This window comes from Anguilla rostrata, chromosome 1 (genome assembly GCF_018555375.3).
Source record: "Anguilla rostrata isolate EN2019 chromosome 1, ASM1855537v3, whole genome shotgun sequence".
NCBI lineage: Eukaryota > Metazoa > Chordata > Actinopteri > Anguilliformes > Anguillidae > Anguilla > Anguilla rostrata.
In genome coordinates this window covers 74,906,930-74,925,547 of record NC_057933.1, presented here as the reverse complement: position 1 = coordinate 74,925,547, position 18,618 = coordinate 74,906,930, and the positions used below count along the sequence as shown (strand labels likewise).

The following is an 18,618-nucleotide window of genomic DNA, read 5'->3' as shown; positions in this document are numbered from 1 at the left end:
CTAAACAGGGAACCCTGCAGCGCATTGACTTCACAACCGTGAGGTGTCCCGTCATTGAAAATTAATGCGCACCTCTGGACCAATCGGAATCGAGTACACAGCCAAGCCGTTGTATGACATCACTGGCTGCGAATGTCCTCCTCGCGAGAGGTACGTGTGGACAGCTGATGTCCAGCCGGTTAGGGGGGACGTCCATCTTGGCAGACCCGTGGGGGCAGAATCTCCCCAGGCCACAGTGCTGCGGGAAGGAAGTCATCCTAAAAGGACCCCCGCATCAAAACCAGCAGGAACACAGGCCCACAGTCCTCACCAAACTTTTTATTTTTAAGCTTGGGGGGTAGGAGGGTTGGGGGATTTATCTGCTCGGAAGATAATCCAAATTTCTTCACTCCGTAGTATGAAAATGATTTATACGGCCGGAGTCGGGCTTAAGTAGGAAGCTGACGTGTTATTTCCTCGGCAGACACTCTTATCCAGGCCACTGGCGCTGCGGAATACAGATGGGCGGACATTAGGGCTCAGAATACAAACGAACGCGAGACGGGGGAGCGCGCGCAGCCAGACGGCAGCGGAGGCCCGGCAGCACGCAGGTAACGCGAGGACACCCGGCTCCGTCGGGCCCCCCACCCCCCACCGCGCCCTCAAGAGAACAGCGGCGGCACAAGACCCGCCATCTGAGCCACGCCCACCAGCAGCCGCCATTGCGGGGAGACCACGAGGCAGGCGTACCACAGCGGGGGTTAAACCTGCAGATATTGGGGGGGGGGGGGGGGCACACCACAGTTTGGAGGGGGGGTTGGGTGTGCAGGTACAGCAGCACCGTTTCCACACCTGAGACCAAATTATCGTGGTGGGCCGAGGGGCGGAGTCTGACACTTGCTCCCCTCTTGATATTTGGAGGTGGGGGGGATGGGGCGGGGAGGAGGTAGTAGACCCACCCAGTCCCTGGTAGGACAGGGAGAACTCTGCTGTTGTCACGGCAACGCTTCCTCCTGACTCATGGGGAGGGGGGGGGGGGAACGTGAAAGCAAGCCAGAGGGAATTACGATGCAGCAGAGGAAGGAGAGGGGGGGACTGGGACAGCATGTGGGGAAGAATAAGGACAGACAGTCCTCTGCCCGTCCCCCCCCCCTTTCAAGCGCATCATAGCAGCACAGTGTTCCTACATCATCTTTCAGTGTGGGAAACTCAAAAAAAAAAAACCTGTCCAACTGTAAGCCTTTTGGAGCAGACTCAGCAAAAACATGCATAAATCCATAAATCAAGGAGCACCAATTTTCACAAACAGGACGTTTCAAACTAAAAAGTGTAACCTTGCAACCAAAGTCAGGTAACCTTTCAAGGAAACTCTGCTTTTTCATCCTGTGTCTTTGAAAAGTGTCATAGTAAAATTATGAACGGACATTTTTTTTTTTTTTTTTTTTTTTTTTTTATCAGGAGGCAAGTGAACGAGTCTAAAATGCAGATTTTGAAATGTCCTGCTGCATCCAACCAAAAAACTACACAGGTGCACACAGACACAGACACAGACACAGACACAGACACAGACACAGACACAGACACAGACACAGACACACAGAACTGTAACGATCACACGTGGAACTTTAGCCCCAATGCTGGCACAGAACCACACTGCTGACCGTGCCGTTAAGAGAACCGTCCCGCCTCAGCGCCTACGGGCACCGCCGCGTCGCCACACAGCCCCCGTCACCCCCCCCCCCCAAAAAACACGGCGGAACTGGCGGCTAACCGCCCGGGCCAACGCCCCTGGATTTATTTGTCTGCGTGTTCGGGGCGACCGTGTGGCCTAACACAAAATGCCAGAACCAGCCGGTCTTTGCATGACCGGGCTGGGAACGCAATCACACTGCCAATCTCGACCAAGCTGGTCCACCTGCACAGCGAATTGCCTTTTCATTTTACCTGAAGGTCACAGGTTCGATTCCCAGGTGGGACACTGCCGTTGTACCCTTGAGCCAAGGTGCTTAACCTGCATTGCTTCGGTATATATGCAGCTGTATAAATGGATGCAATGCAAACTTGTGTAAGTCGTTCTGGATAAGAGAGTCTGCGAAATGCCTGTAATGTAATGCAATTATCAGCTTGACCAAGCTGGTCTACCAGCGCAGCTAATTTCATAATCGGTTTTGACCAAGCTGGTCTACCAGCACAGCTAATTTCATAATCGGTTTTGACCAAGCTGGTCTACCAGCACAGCTAATTTCATAATCGGTTTTGACCAAGCTGGTCTACCAGCACAGCTAATTTCATTATGGGTTCTGACCAAGCTGGTCGACCAGCCAGACCAGCGTAAAACCAGCACGTCCCAGCTTGCAGCAGCATTAACCTGCTTGGAAATTACCCTGGTCTGTGTCGTTTTTTTCTCTTCTTTTTTTAATCCCAGTGGTACCTATGGCTTTGTGATGATGAGCAGCTCTGTGTTTCTGCCACAACAGCTTCCCCTGTCTCTCTCTGGATAAAACCCGACTGCCAGAAAACCCTAAACAGCGGCTAGCAGGCCTGTCATTACAGCGACTGGACAACAAGCTTCACCAGAGACATAACTTTAGCTCCTGCTTCGGAGCGAACTTGACAGCCCAACGCAACACCCATGGACATGCAGAACATATGCGAAGATACAGTATCAGATAGATTCGGAGTGAATGTCCCCTTAATTCTTGCATATCTATGGTAAGGAGGAACCGTTTACTCAAGTAAACAAGCACACGAGACAAGATTTGTAAATCGTTGAGAAAAACATATAAACAGAAAATCGGAATTTTCTTTGCCAAATGAAAGCTACAAGGAGAAACCAAAATATATACAAAAACAAATAATAAGCTGCAGACGGCTCATTGCACCGAACGGGATTTAGCCAGAACAGGGATCGGCGAGCGTCCAGAAGCCGCCTGCTTTCGCTCGGCTCTGAATGGGTCAGGAAAAGGGAAACGTCACAGGTACGGGTCAGAGGGCCATCACGGCAGGGGGGCGAGGTTTCCCTCCTCGTAGACGTGGCGATTTTTGGGCACAAATAGTGACCTCGTAAACCTGCAACCTCGAAGGACTGCGCGAGGTCCCTCCGCATGTGACAGCCCCCTGTTCCCAGAATGCATCACACCTGGGGTACACTATCTGAAACCAGGCACCTGCGGAATTGCATCCCAACATTCTTTAAATAGACGTTAAAATTAACTTCAAAAGGGAATGTGCTTAAAAATAGCCTTCGCAATTTTACAAAAAGTATATAGAACAGGAAAATAGTGCATTTATTTCTTCAATTGTTTTTCTTTCTATTTTTAAACCTTTCTTGTGTGTGGATCAAACTCCAGCAAAAGGTTTTGATTTTGTTTCCCTAACTGACGGAACGTTTTAATAAGTTGATTTGACGTTAAATTAATTGGGCCATGGCAGAGTTACCTGCAAACCTTCATCACGGGACTTACCGTGTTTAAATGAGGAGCTGACAGCTGTTCCTCCTGTTCAGGCTGCAGAACGCCTCGCTTAATCAGACTGAACAGTTCCGACGACTCTATTTCCACGGCAACAGAAAAGGTCTCTTTTCAGTCACTGTACCATACTACTTCCTATGTGACTATATGAAGTCCATAATTATGCCACTTTTCCACCGCATGGTACCGGCTCAACTCGACTCTACTCGACTTTTTTTGGTTTTCCATCGGGGAAAAGTTGTGGATAGTACCTGGTACCTGGTACTTTTTTTTGGCATCAGCTCCGTCGAGGCTCCAAGCGAGCTGAGGTGATACCGTGAAAACACTGCAGACCACTGATCGGTCAGAGAGGATCGTCACTTATCCTCTTGCGTCGCCTTTGAGCAACCAGGGTCGTCTCGTCGTCTGAGCTCTGATGTAGGATTTCCCGAACTCTCCAGCTTTGTTCAGCAGTCTTTTGTCTTGCTGCCTTCAGCCTCTTCTGAAACAAAATTTGTCTCCTTGCTGTGACAAACGGCCACATGCCGAGAATCAAGAACACCGTCCCTTCGATATCCTTCGTTGTTCCTGTGTGTGTCGCGTTGCAGATGACGTCACGGCAGTTCCATGCGGCGTCGCTATGACGACCGGCTACATTGACGGGGGTACCATCTGCAGTGGAAAACAAAGTACCTGGTACCAAAAGCGAGTGGAGTGGAGTGGAGTCGAGCTGGTCCCATGCAGTGGAAAAGCGGCTTTACTGTCATTATAGCCAAAATTTTTTTTAAATATATACAGCTTAAATATATACAGATTTCTCCTTGCACATTACGTTACTCATGCCAGTACATTTTCATTTTAAGAGAAGGTTTAATTCGAAGCAATATCTTGATTGAAGATATTAGTTAAACTTATGCCCGTCAACCTGTGACCCCCCCCCCCCCATCACCCCGACCCCCGCCATGCTCGAACCTCTCTGACCCAACATCCCCCAAAACCCCCTCAATAAATTTTTCTTTGGGGCCTCCAACACGTGAAGGCGGGGGGGGGGGGGGAATCAAACACAAAGCACTATGGGTAAACTTTATTTGTTTATCGGGATTACAAAGGGTACTACTGAAATTTAACAACTATGCCCTAACAAGCTGTACCAAATAAGAAACTGAGAAACCCCCCCGCCCCCACCCCCCACCCCCCTATTACAGATCTCTCGGTTATATAAGCAGTCCCGTGGATGTGTGCTCACTTGCTTGCGAGAGGGGCAAGGACCACATTAGGCACAACTCAGTTCAAAACACTTCGGGGTCTCAAATCCCGTTCCTCGATAATTGTTCACACTTCACCCCGCACACAGCTGCAGGATTACGCAAAGCAATTAACATGAAAGACTCACGGTAAAGCAGAGGCAGACATTACACAAACACCCAATTATCACTACAGACAAAAGCTGCTCATCAGCTGGTTTCCAGAAGTACAATAAACAGCGTCGGGTTCGTGCTGGAATTAGAAAAATCCCCCCGGTGACTAACGATTCCTGTTCCTTTTTAACGAGAAAATTTATTACAGGCCCCACATAATAAGCCAAACTAGCTGGCAAATGAAATTGTTGCGCATTCACGTCAAGGCGAATTGCTTTATCTAGTGAAACGGCACAAGCACTGGCTGGCATCCAAACACATGAAAACAGCTTGGAACTGCAACCAATCAAGAGTACAAACTCTGTGTCCAAACTCTGTTTAATACTTAGCCAAAACGCAGGAACACGTGGCGTGGCGCTGGAGAGGACGTGCTCTGACGATCCCTTGATTGCTGAATCAGTGTAGTTTAGAGTTTTCTTGTCCAATTAGAAGCAAGAGCTTCAGGTGCGTGCAGGGAATGAAATGACTCGCAAGGTCCCGTACGAAAGACAAAAACACAAAAAACCTTCTTGCACATTTCTCGCTGTCACACAAGACGAAGCAGTACGTACAAAACAGTTATACAACCATTCATTTTTGCTGATAATAGCTTTCATTTTCTCCACAGTGCACAAGACGAGATCTCTTGCTGTGCAAATATCGAAGACCTCCACTCTAAAACTTATGTTACTTAACCCAAGCCCTATTCCAATCGAGGTTACATGAATCAACAGGGACTAGATGTAGTCTATCAGAGATTTTAGACCTGTTGTGTCTAAAATCTCTAGAACATGTTGTGGTGCTGTATAAACCCACACTTGCAGAACCAAGCTTCAGAGAGAACTGAACCCCCCTGCAGTAGGCCTGGAAGGCCCAGACCCAACGAGTGCCTCCCGCTGGCCTTTAAAACAACCGCCACGGCGACGGCTAACGGCCGTGTTCAGGAACAGAGGGCACGCCAGGATGCTATGCTGCGGCGGCTAACAGCCGTGTTCAGGATCAGAGGGCACGCCAGGACGCTATGCTGCGGCGGCTAACAGCCGTGTTCAGGATCAGAGGGCACGCCAGGACGCTATGCTGCGGCGGCTAACAGCCGTGTTCAGGAACAGAGGGCACGCCAGGATGCTATGCTGCGGCGGCTAACAGCCGTGTTCAGGAACAGAGGGCACGCCAGGACGCTATGCTGCGGCGGCTAACAGCCGTGTTCAGGATCAGAGGGCACGCCAGGACGCTATGCTGCGGCGGCTAACAGCCGTGTTCAGGATCAGAGGGCACACCAGGGCGGGGCGGCGGCTAACGGCCGTGTTCAGGATCAGAGGGCATGCCAGGACACCGCCGCGGCGGCTAACAGCCGTGTTCAGGAACAGAGGGCACGCCAGGATGGGGCGGTGGCTGACGGCCGTGTTCAGGATCAGAGGGCACGCCAGGACGGGGCGGCGGCTAACAGCCGTGTTCAGGATCAGAGGGCACGCCAGGATGGGGCGGCGGCCGCTAACACCCTCACCTGTGTCTCTGGTGCTCAAGTCTTTCACCTCCTCCCATCGTCTGCTGTCTGAGCGTGACAATGGAGGCGGCTGGCTGAAGAACCTGGCACACACACGCACGCACGCACACACCTACAAAAACTCATTCAACTACACACACACACCCACGAACACGCACATTCACAAAACGCAGACACACACAGCTAAGGAAAAAAACAAACACTAAACTGAGGAAGCTGCTAAAGATATAGTTAGAATAATTTGGATATTAGAAAAATTTTATTTCAATTAAATCTTTAAAAAATTAAGCTGTTCTTTCGCAATACGGTTGAAACTTAAGAATTAGAAGAACAAATCTTTTTTTTTATTTATTAAAAACTGGCATAACTGACATGGTAACCCACAGGGGGGACTTAAAATAACAGAACGGTACAGCACTCCCGAAAAACACACTGTATCAGTGCTCTGCACCATTCTATGAACCTTTGAGTAGGCGCACATGTAACAGGGACGTCTGTGCATCGTCTGCGACATAGCTCAGCAGGTAAGAGCGGTTGTCTGGCAGTCGAAGGGTTGCCGGTTCGATCCCCCGCCCTGGGCGTGTCAGAGTGTCCCTGAGCAAGACACCTAACCCCTAATTGCTCCCAACGAGCTGATTGGTACCTTGCAGTGTGAGTGTGTGTGAATGGGTGAATGAGAGGCATCAATTGTAAAGTGCTTTGGATAAAAGCGCTATATAACTGCAGTCCTTTTATCATTTACCATGTGCACCTCAGCAGCCCCACATATGATTAACCCACAGGGCTAAAGACCAGGGTTCCAGGCAAAAGCAAACGATCATACCTGCATCGCTGAACTATGCCGCACGCACGCACGCACAAACACGCACGTGTGCATGCACACACACACACTTTGTACTGTAGACCTAAACTAGCTACATATCATGTGTACACGCACCACAGCAGAACACACCACTGACCTGCTGTAAATACACCCTGCTGTTCAGCAGTTTGATCAGAGAACAGCAGACTCAGTGCGATGCCAGACCCGCTTTTCGATTGCACATGTTAATGAGGAGCCTTCTTCTATGAACAGCTTCTGCTGAGGTGTCAAGAAAAATCTATTTAAAAAAAAAAAAAAAAAAATGACAAACCTCTTCAGTTGCTGGCGAAACTCATTCGGAATCAGAACGGGCAAAGACGCCTCTCGCCAGGACCCGATTTAAAGAAAAGGCTCATTCGGAAGGGGGCGGGTTGTGGGGCAGACGCGGACAGTGCCGGCCGCGGTCGGGGGGGGGGGGGGCAAACTCGAGCACGGCACGGCCTTGCGTCTTCAAAGTGCCCGAGCCTGCCCTTCGACAGAGCGAACGAGGAAACAGACGAGATCAGAGCCCACAGCGCGGGGCCTGCGTTCTCTGTCGCCGTGACGAACCCGGAAGCCCAACAGGCCTGTCCTTGAGCCGCGTTAGCTCAGCATGCTCAAACGACCGCTCCTGACGGCCCAATCAAACAGCACGTGCGCGCCACAGAGAGCCCGCCTCCGCGAAACGCCACCAGTAAAATGATTTTTATTCAGACTGGACACTGAACGCGAAACACGACATTAAAACTGGTCAACATTTAGCCGAACGAACACAACTGGTGACTTAGGTGCATTAACTATCTTAACTACTGCTTGTATTTTTTCCATAGATTGCGTTGTTGCCGTTCTTGTTGTGTTAGTGTTAATCAGTTTAACCTTAAGGGTCCAAGTTGAACTATGCGGTTGTTCCCTGCACTTGGACCGGTACTTCTCTCTAGGGGTTTCGTCATACTTGTTCCTGGTTATGGTTATACACTTTGTTGTACGTCGCTCTGGATAAGAGCGTCTGCCAAATGCCGGTAATGTAATGTAACTGTCGGTCAAAAATAGGCGACGCGCCCGGCGGCGGCGTCGCCGCGTACAGTGTGGCTTCACCGTAAGGCCGCCAGAGAACATTCATTAGGCCTGCTGCTCCTGGTCACGAACGCGCTGACAATTACTCCAAAGCATAAAAAAGCATCCGTGGCGTTCCAAGGGAGGGGAAATGTCTTCGGTTTGCCATTCAGACCGTAATTGAAGGCAGAATTGCGGCGGAGGCAACGAAATTCCAACAGCACTACTGACAGACTGGTGTGAAATATTTCATAATTTTGTTAATGAAATATCACACTTACGGAATTTTTTTTTAATTTTTTAATTTTTTAAAACAGGTACGTTTTAACGGTGATGTCGAAACGGCCGGTTAAAGCTAAAGCAATCCCCGGTACTGATGAGAGGGGGAAAAAGATCTTTTGAAGCACATTGTGGGTGGAGCTACAGTGAGCTGTCAATCACTGACTCGTTTGGGGGAAGGGGGAAAAAAAAAACTTTTATCTGAATGTTCTGTTCTCCAAATCTGAGCAGGATGTTTGGTTCAAATCAGCAAGATGCTGAAGGCTAATGATGATAGCTCTACTTTGCCTTCGGGTTCATGGAAATCTCCCATCACCAGTCGTTTGTACCGAGGCACCATATGGTCCACAGTTTTTATTGCACTTCTGAACAGAAGGCACTTTTGCCCAGGGTAACATTACATTGCATTACAGGCATTTAGCAGACGCTCTTATCCAGAGCGACTTACACAACGTTTACATAGCATTTGCACTGCATTTATACAGCTGGATATATGCTGAAGCAATGCAGGTTAAATACCTTTCTCAAGGGTACAGCGGCAGTGTCCTACCTGTGACCTTCAGGGTACAACACCAGCTCCTTTCCCGTTATACTACACTGCCGCCCAAGCAACCCATTCGGTAAACTTCGGTCCCAGATGGCCGATTACACCAGTCGCCAAAAAATAACATCAAGTGAGAAATGACTGGACGCTACGGGGATATGAAATACTGTCATAAAGAAAAGCAGGCCTTCAGCTCGGTGGGAGGCTTGCCGTGTCACCCAAACAGACAGAGAATTTTGGCTGAATTCTGACACCACTTGAGTATTTTCTTTTGCAAAGCGGGTAACGGCAGCAGCTTGTGATGCAAACTAGTAAACTGCTCTTACACGTGTTCATAGTTCTAGTTATACATATAAATAAATAAAAAAAGACTAAAAAGTTGAGAGAAGGGAGGCTTAAAACAGATTTTAGATTCTATAGTGTGTCCCTTTTTTTCCCCCCCTCACTGACACTTGTTTTGCTTTGTTTCATGGAAGGCAACACTTAGTGGCAGTGTAATAAAGAGGAATACTCTGTATACCACATACTGCCCAGTAGGGCTGGGCAAGATCTTGTGATATGACACTAAATATTGTCTGGGATTTTGTATATCGTAATATTGTGATATGGCATAAGTGTTGTCTTTTCCTGGTTTTAAAGGCAGCATTACAGTAAAGTTATGTCATTTTCTGAACCTCCCTGACTGTTCTAGCTGTTCTACTATTATTTGCCTTTACCCACTCAGTTATTACATAGGCATTACTGATGATTATTTATCAAAAATCTCATTGTGTAATTTTGTGAAAGTAGCAATAGTCATCCCCGCAATATCATCACGATATCGAGGCATTTGGTCAAAAATATCGTGATATTTGATTTTGCCTATATAGCCCAGCCCTACTGCCCAGGATAGTATTTGAAATGTACAGTTAGTGACATTATGTATATGGGTATTGTAAAGAGAAGGTTTGATTATTCCAGCGGTTACTATAAACGCAATCGTTCACAAACATGCGGGTGAAAATGCGCCCCGTTGCCATGAGTTAAATGCGGAACGCCTACTCCACTGTCCAAATAAGGGACGATTCCGTATTTTGCGGGACGGTTGGCAACCGTAACTAAAGCTAGCAACAGTAACTAGAAATGTGATTCAACGTTGACATCAATTGTGAAATTGTACATTGAAAAGGGGAGGGGATGTAACAACAAATCAAAAGCGAAAGAATAATGGTTGCCGTTTAGTTTCCTGCCCTGTGGCTGAGAGATTCATTTCAGTGAGCAGTGTTGTTTTGGCTCACTCTTCTGACCCCGAAAAAAAGTTTTAAAAAAAAAAACAGTATTTACAATTTATTTTATTTTATTATTATTATCATCATAATTTTATATTATTTATTTAGCCATTTGCACTTCCTTGTAAATTACCATGACTATTTTCAAAAGTCATTGTTAGGTGTCCTTATTGAGTAAAGACATGCTTGTTTTTACAACCTGCATGATTTCTCGGCCTCACACAACTTCGCCCAGGGTAGCAAACAGGCTAGAGCCGGCCCTGACTCTCATCCCCATGCTGGTTGTGGGTGTTCAGTTGTAACAGAGCATAAAAACATATTCTTAGCATCTCTGGTCGTTTTGTATGGTATAACAGCAAAATTTGCGAAATACTAAACAGTTGGTTGAAGAATCGAAATTGCATCCTATTTCGGTACAGCCTTAAATTTACACCCCCCAATCCCCACCCAGTACCACTCCAGACGGTCGTTCTAATTCAGGTTATGGTGTTCATCGTTTTAAGTTACATTTTTAATCGTTTTATATTTATCTTCTTCTGGCTTGTTAATGATGTAATCTGTATGAATACGTAATGTGTGTTTTGGCCCTTGGTCGGCACGGTTAGCTCTCGCTAGTGCTTTAGAGATACTGTCTCTTCTCTCGCTGGTCTGGAGATGTCAGTAGCCAGGTGCGGTGCTATTGCTCATATTAACCAGGTGAATAAACTCGTGTTTCTCTTACACCAAGTCCATCTGAATAATAGGCTCTGCTAAGTAAATATAAAAAGGGAAATCCCTCTGCACAGTTTGGCTGGTGGACGGCCGGTTAAAAATTTCCTGCCACCAGCTACAGGTGTGTCCGAAGACGGGCCTTCCCCAGATTGAGCGGTGATTGTGATAAACCAACAAAAAAGATAGCAGGGCTGTCCCAAAAAAAATAGATAAAATGAGTTGTAAAATGACGGTTTGTGGATTCCGGGCGTGCAGTTAATATATCTAACCTAGTTAGTAATATAATTAAGAGAGGGCTGCAAGGAGACCCTGAATATGCGCCAAACACTCCCAGATCTTATTTTGAGAACTCCGCTGTGGACACTTTTATTCCCATCCCATCAATCATATCAAGCGATCCGCTCCTTCCGCGAGACACGTTCACCCTGGCGAGCAAGAAGTAGGCTAGATCATACAACCGCGCGACGGGGAGAAGGAGAACGAGGTTATATTACCGGCGCAGAAATTGCAATTCTCTTCTCTTTTTCCCTTTATGTTGAAGTTCACCCTGACACAGCAAGCGATACCGAAAAATATTTGGCGAACGCCAACGTTATCTGAAGTTGTGTTTTTTTTCTCCCCTCCATCTACCGTTTCAGTCACAACAATTCGACGCCAACATATGTCCACTTGTGAAAAAAAGTAGCTAACCCAACTTGAACGATCGATGACTAAAGAAACTCTTCCTTCGTCACTCTTTCATGTACGACGGATCCCTCTCCCATGAAAAATAAAATCAAACCACAATGCACACTATATATTAAACTTCCCCGGTCGTTACAGATAGCTAGCTGAGTCCCTATTTCTGGGCCCGAGTACACCGAGGACCCTGAAATCGGGAAATTAACATTAGATATGTCAATCAGCATCCAAACACACCGCATGATAGCAGGTACTAATCCACCCTGCACATTCCAACACAGTGGCGCGGACATGTTCACCTCGCTGGTCATCTATTAACATCTATTTTAACACTAAGTTACTGTGCACCTCTAAGATCAGCTAAATTTACGGGACATTAGTCGGGGGGTCATACAATTGGCTTTTTGTGTAGTTTTTCTTAACCTTCGTCCACCCCAGAACGTCCAGTTCCAAATGGACCGTGCACGTACACACATTACTGCAGTTGACAGTTTACGATCTAACTAATAGCTACCGGGATTTGGAACGTAGGTGACCAATTAATGTCAGCTAATGCTACACATTCATGCAAATTCATATCCACGCGTAACAAATTTTATTTTATTGCACGAAACTCTGGCGGTTGCATCTTGGTCAACAACGTGACCGATGACTCTGGTGCCTAGCTAACTACTAACAGTTATCTCATAAGTTAACTCGGATAAGACTTGACAAGAAAAACATCACTAATGGAACTTGGGGGGGGGAAAACATTTCTAACGAGAACTACAGCTTTCAAACGCTACGATTTATCCCCATGTTCGACATGGCCAACTACCAAGTTAGCCAGCAACGTCCCAGGGACACAGCTAGCTAGTACTTCAAAATATTGCATGCTTGCAAGACCAACAAAAAGGCATTCCGCCCCGCCCCTATGAGTTAGTCAGCTAGCCAGAATAATAATATTTACAACTATAAATACAACTGCAATCTACGCAACTGGTCATGCTGTCCGTTTTAAAATCGCATGCAGCTACAGCACCAACAATTCGGAAGGGATCTGAAATTCTGTTTTGTCGTTGTAAAACATGCTAGTTAGCAAAAAGCAAAAAACAAGCTAGCTGTAGTCTACAACACCAAACACAGACAAGACTGCTAGTTAGCTGTTTTCTCAGCTTTTGCATGCTGCCCATTAGCCGGAGCATGTTAGTTAATGGTCCCCGTTGGCCAAGCTGGCCAGCCAGATAAGAATGGTTCGCGTGTCGCTGGACCCTGTTGCAGTACCACTCGTCCCGCAGCAAGTCGGCCCCGTGGTAGCAGGGCGCTTCGCAAGTGCGGCTAACTGTGCGCAAACATCCCGACAGCTAACACTCGCCAGCTGCAAACAGCGCTGGCCAGCCAAGCTATTTATTTACTCATTCCCGTGCTACCTGGCAGAAGTTGTTGCAATAGTCGCTGGACGAAGTTTCGGAAATGTCCCGTTGTCGCAGTTCGACCTCCAGCCCTCGCAGAGTGGTCAGGAGACTGTCCATGGCGACAGGCGAGTCCGCCGCCGCGTTGTGGGGCCGATCTCCCCGGTCGAGCTGCGTCTCTCCCTCCACGTCCGCCATCTTCCCTCTCAGTCGCGGCGCGTACGCACTTACGGCGTCATGTGATTGGGAAAGGGCTGCTTCAGGTAGCGAGGTGATGGAAGGCAGAATTAAAGGGACAAGCGCTGTCTCAATGGCGGGACCACATGCTCTGAGTTCATTGCAGCTTTAACCAAATATCTGGCAACGTGTTTCCATTAAAGAGAAACGTTTTCCCGCGCATCTGAATAACGTTACGCGTGTCGAATGAATGTGCATAATATGATCCAGTTCCACCGTCTAAAATTCATTTTTTGCTATCCATACAGTTCCATCCACCTGGCTACGACAATGGAACATAGGGCGTCGTTCTTATTAACCAAAGTGGAAACATTGCATTTGGTTGTGGTGGTTCATATCCAAACTTTATGACGATGGAATGTTGAGGAGGGAGGGGGCGCTACTAATTGAAATGAGAAAACGCCGACCATTCCCCATGAATTGGGATACAAGTCTGGTAAAACATTTACCTGGAGTTATCTCGCTTTCTTTTGTCATTTTTAATTTACGTTAACCTGTTCGCCAAATTTCGTTTTCGATTATCAACTATGTTTAATATTTACAGTGTATAGGGCCGACCCTACGTTTTAAGAAGCGGTTTCTTCGTCGTCCCATTGTAGAATGATTAACTAGACTGTGCATTTGTGGTGTAAAGTACACCAAGTTTCACTTATTTACGGTAACCTGCACACAAGTGTCAAAACCACTTTAGCTTGCTGACCTCGTTATTTTGGGTTTGCATCGCTCACACACGCCCTCTGCCGGTGCCTTTATGTATAGCAGTGACGTCATCTACAGCTCTTGCGATTAACCCGGAAGTGATAATCTCACACCATAGTAAACACGTGTTGAAGTGAGTTGAGTCGAACTAAACTCAGCACGATTGTAAGGTAAGGAATATCATGATATGAAATGTATGTAGCTAGTCAAAATAACTATAAGAAAGAGCATGTATCATTCTTAATGACGGTATTATAGTAGGGGATGTTGGTTTATGTCAGGCACCCGTTTGAGTCGTCAGTTACGCACAGTCCTTTCTTGAGAAGCTACGTTACATAACGACCTATCTGTCTAGTTAACGGTTATCTAATGGTTTCAGTCTTCCTTTGTATTTTGGATTTATATAACATGCTCGGTGTTCGGTGTATCCATGTATATTCTCAAGCCCCGAATCTAGAAATGTATTGGCTGGTGGTTTTCCACAAAGCCGTTTTAATGTCACACACACAGTTCAAAGCGTTGTGCTGCCAGAGCTGTTCAGTGTTGACCGAGTATCTGCCAAGAGACGATCTGAAACGATTATCGTCACACCCATTGCAGGTCCCCAAGACCGGGGCCCATAGACTTCGAGTTGAACTGCTGATCTGGGATTAAAATTTCCTGCATATATCCAAACCCTATTCTCTATCAGCAAAAATGCGAGGCACTGATGCTATATCAGCTGTCATGCTCCAAGATACTTTACGAATACAGAAACCAGAAATAGTCCCTGCAGGTGGTCTCTAAATTCTGAGGATTTACACTGGGTTAAATTCCCCAGAACATATTTATGCTGCATGTAACATTATACCTGCATCCATTATGTTATTTAAACCATTATATCCTCAAACTCCCTTTTGCCCCTACAACGGCATGGTAGGTTTGCGCATATATTACATATTACGGGCATTTAGCAGACACTCTTATCCAGTGCGACTTACGTAACTTCTTGCATTTTTACATGGTATCAATTAATACAATTATATATTGACACAATACAGGTTGAGTACCTTGCTCAAGGGTACAGACATAGTTCCTTAACCATTATACTACACTGCCACATTGACTTAACAGTTTCGTGAGACTAATGACTGCATCAGTGCTGCTCTTTGTGCTCTGTAAGTTACTGTGCTTAAGAGTGTTTGCTAAATGGTGTTATGCAAATGTAGTCTTTTGTAGAGTGGGCTGCAGACGTAAAATTCTGAGCCAACAAAGCCCTTGGACCTAATACTTGTGATGTCACAATGACTGATGTCACGATGACATCACAACGCATTTCTGTTGCGCCTGCAGAACCAGCTCCAGTGCCATGGGCAAGTCCAAGCAAACGGGAAACCACAAGAGCGACAAGAAAAAGAACATCGCCAAGACGTGGAAGACCAAGCGGCGGACCAAGGACCTGGACCAGATCCACTGCGACATGAAGCCCACCAATGCCACCAAGCTGCTGAAGCAGGAGGTGGACTATGACATTACAGGATCTGCCCAGCACTACTGCCTGCACTGCGCGTGAGTGGCTCCCACAGCCGGGTCAGAGGTCAAGAGGGCGGGGCCAGCAAATGGGCCACATGAGTACTGATGTTCTCTCACTTCCTCTTGCCTGCAGACGGTACTTTGTTGATCTGAAGGCCATGAAGGAGCACTTCAGGACCAAAGTCCACAAGAAAAGGTAACGTTTTCATCATAGTTAGCTAGCTAGTTCTCTCTGTCTCTCTTTCTCTCTCTGACACACACACACACAGTTATAGTGACTCTCATAGAGTTCTAGAAATTTAGATCTGTTCTGTTGGGATTCAACCAGAAACCCTACAACTGCTGTTTAACCCCAGCTTGTGTTCCATTTGTTCTGTTCCATGTTCTGCCCTAATTGGAGTTCCATCTTGATCCGTGTTCCTTGTTCTGTGTTCCGCCCCTTCCCACATTCTGTTTTATTTGATGTTCTGTCCTGTTCCATATTCTTTTGTGTTGCATGTTTTGCCCTGTTCTATGAACTATTCTGTTCCATGTTCTGCTCTGTACCGTGTTCTGCTCTGTTCTGTGTTCTGCTTTGTTCTGTGTTCTGCTCTGTTCCGTGTTCTGCTGTGTTCCGTGTTCTGCTCTGTTCCATGTTCTCGGCTGCAGGCTGAAGCAGTTGAGGGAGGAACCATACACCCAGGCAGAGGCGGACAGGGCTGCAGGGATGGGGTCCTACATCCCCCCAAAAACTGTAGAGGTGCAAACGCAACCCGTGGAGGAGGAAATGGACTGAACACGGACACCCCTGTCACCCTATGCAGAAACACTCTAACCCCCCCAAATTCACAAGCCTACCGCCCTTCACCCGAGACCCTGGGGTATCAAACCAGTGACTGTGGGTTTTCATGGTTTCCTTTCAAGCAGCTGCCAAATTAGACACCAAAAACCTGCAGACACTGCAGCCCTCCAGGACTGGAGCTAAACCCGCAGACACTGCGGCCCTCCAGGACTGGAGTTAAACCTGCAGACACTGCGGCCCTCCAGGACTGGAGTTAAACCCGCAGACACTGCGGCCCTCCAGGACTGGCTGAGTGCCCCAGACAGATATGCTGTCCCCCCCCCCCCACTCACAATCCAACCAGCATTGGCACCCCCTTTTTTTTTTCTGAAGACACTTTTGGGACTGCATTGCAGTTGAGTGCTGTTCATAATTTTGTGTGTACATGTAAATATACTATGGGAATGTATACATGTATGAATATGTGAATAAATTATTGTGTAGAGTCATTCACACAAATAAAAAATAAAAACATGATTTGGTGTCTGGTTTTAACAGTAAGGTTTTTGTGTGTGGTGTGTGTGTGTTTTGTGGTGGTATGTGTGTGGCTGTGCGTGGTGTGTGGTTGGGGTATGTGTGGGTCGTGTGTGTTTGGGCATGTGTCAGGTGTGTGTATTGCTGTGCGTGGGGTGTTTGGGTATATGTGTGTGTGCGTGGTTGTGTGTGTGTTTGGGGCATGTGTGTGCAGATGTGTGTGTTTGGGGCATGTGTGTGCGTGCGCGGGTGTGTGTGTGTGTAAGACTGTGGAATGCAGGGGGCTGCTGGCAGGTGAAATAAACCAGACAGCGAAGCCCTTTGAAGTGCAGTAAAACATTGTTTTGGCCTATTTCAGAGACATGCCCGTAAAAAAAAAAAACTTTTCCTCTACTGGAATCTAAATATGGCCTGTGTATTTCACAACTTGGTATACTTTCATTTCTATAGTTTAAATGAACACATTTAAAGACTTACAAGAAAAAAAATAAAATGTTAGAGTGTGGATTTATGAGAATGTCACCTACATTTTAAGGGTGGGGATTTACTGGTTGCTGTCTGAGTCGGTGCATTTTACATGGTAATAAAACGTGTTTCCCAATTAAATGAGAAGGGGGGGGGGGTATCATCAGTGCACCGTGTTCCGCTGCTGTCACTCACACGGGTCATTATTTCTAGACCGTAATCGGGCCGCATCGGAACACTAATTAAATCCCTTGACGTTAAAATATGGGGCGACGCCTATTTACATCAAAGGCAAGAGGCAAACTCCCGGCTGATTAGTTTACCGATTTCCCGCCTACAATTACTCTATCCAACCACGCGGGGAATATCAAGTTCCCGCGAATTAGAGACTTCCTTTAGTTGGCCCAGTGGTACTGGCTGTTGTGCTCTCGTGCTTTAAAAGCACTGTAAGAGAGACACTTTTTCATGGAAATGGAAGAAAAAGAATCTAGCAATTAAACTATTAAAATTACTGAATTTAGCGAGACATGTGGGGTATCTGCTTTCAAACTTTCTGAAATAACACAAAGAAATGCGAGAGGATGCGCTTGCTCTCCTTTAAAAATTGAATAGTTTTTTTTTTTGCTAATTAAATGCATGGGTTCTTTCTTTTTAAAGTTGTGGTGAGCTTGTCCTTATATTCATTTAGCACAGGGGTGGAGAGTTCCATTACTTCAGGGATGGCGTGAATTCCATTACCTCTGGGATCGGGCTAATTCATGAAATCCAGAAACAGGCCCTTGTTATCCATCTCAGTTTCAGCCGATGCTCTTATCCAGAGCAACATACTGACTAAAAGAACACAAATTAAACTGATTTATATATAATAGCACCAAACCTGTGTAAACATCACCAGAGCACTAAATGTTACCTATGCTAAACAAGAATCAATGCACACATTCTGAATACATACAGACCACATCTACGAAAAGACCGAAAGAAGAGAGACATACAACCGTGAAAACAGAATAACCACAATACATAGCAGTGCTATGGAGGGGGTATGGATGTACTGACCACATCCATTCTACAATTGAAATGAGGCACTAACTACATGATTTTTAATGCGTTTTTTTTTCCTTCTTTTTTCTTTCTTTCTTTTTTTTTGTTGCAATATTCTGGCAAGGTTATTTATGATATGGAAATTTTAGTTCTCTGTGATGTAGGCGACATTGAATAAATGGCACCATATTGCCTTCGTGACAGTAAAAGTAGCTGAATTTAAAGTCTTCGTCTTCCTATGCGTCACCATCTTGTTTCCGCTCCGAAAGCAAA

At 46.5% G+C, this 18,618-nt stretch overlaps 2 protein-coding genes across 2 annotated transcripts in view; one reads left to right on the top strand and one right to left on the bottom strand.

Annotated features, from left to right (window-relative positions):
• rlf (RLF zinc finger) overlaps nt 1-13,968 on the bottom strand; it is a 30,024-nt gene extending 16,056 nt beyond the window's left edge. The window contains exon 1 of the mRNA XM_064301196.1: nt 13,116-13,968. Coding sequence (XP_064157266.1) covers nt 13,116-13,295 — 180 coding nt within the window. The 5' untranslated portion in view covers nt 13,296-13,968. The remainder of the gene's footprint in view (nt 1-13,115) is intronic.
• A 77-nt stretch (nt 13,969-14,045) lies between these two features.
• znf593 (zinc finger protein 593) lies at nt 14,046-16,842 on the top strand. The gene is made up of 4 exons (XM_064301288.1): nt 14,046-14,203; nt 15,366-15,581; nt 15,679-15,741; nt 16,194-16,842. Exons 2-4 carry the CDS (start codon nt 15,382-15,384, stop codon nt 16,318-16,320), a joined length of 390 nt encoding a protein of 129 aa, XP_064157358.1. The 5' UTR covers nt 14,046-14,203; nt 15,366-15,381; the 3' UTR covers nt 16,321-16,842.
• Nucleotides 16,843-18,618: the final 1,776 nt, after the last annotated feature.

Excerpts from the sequence above, each read along its gene's own strand:
- znf593 (XM_064301288.1), top strand. The coding sequence starts at position 15,382 with ATGGGCAAGTCCAAGCAAACGGGAAACCACAAGAGCGACAAGAAAAAG. Across the intron at positions 15,582-15,678 it reads CACTACTGCCTGCACTGCGC|ACGGTACTTTGTTGATCTGA; the intron begins GTGAGTGGCTCC and ends TCTTGCCTGCAG. Across the intron at positions 15,742-16,193 it reads ACCAAAGTCCACAAGAAAAG|GCTGAAGCAGTTGAGGGAGG; the intron begins GTAACGTTTTCA and ends TCTCGGCTGCAG.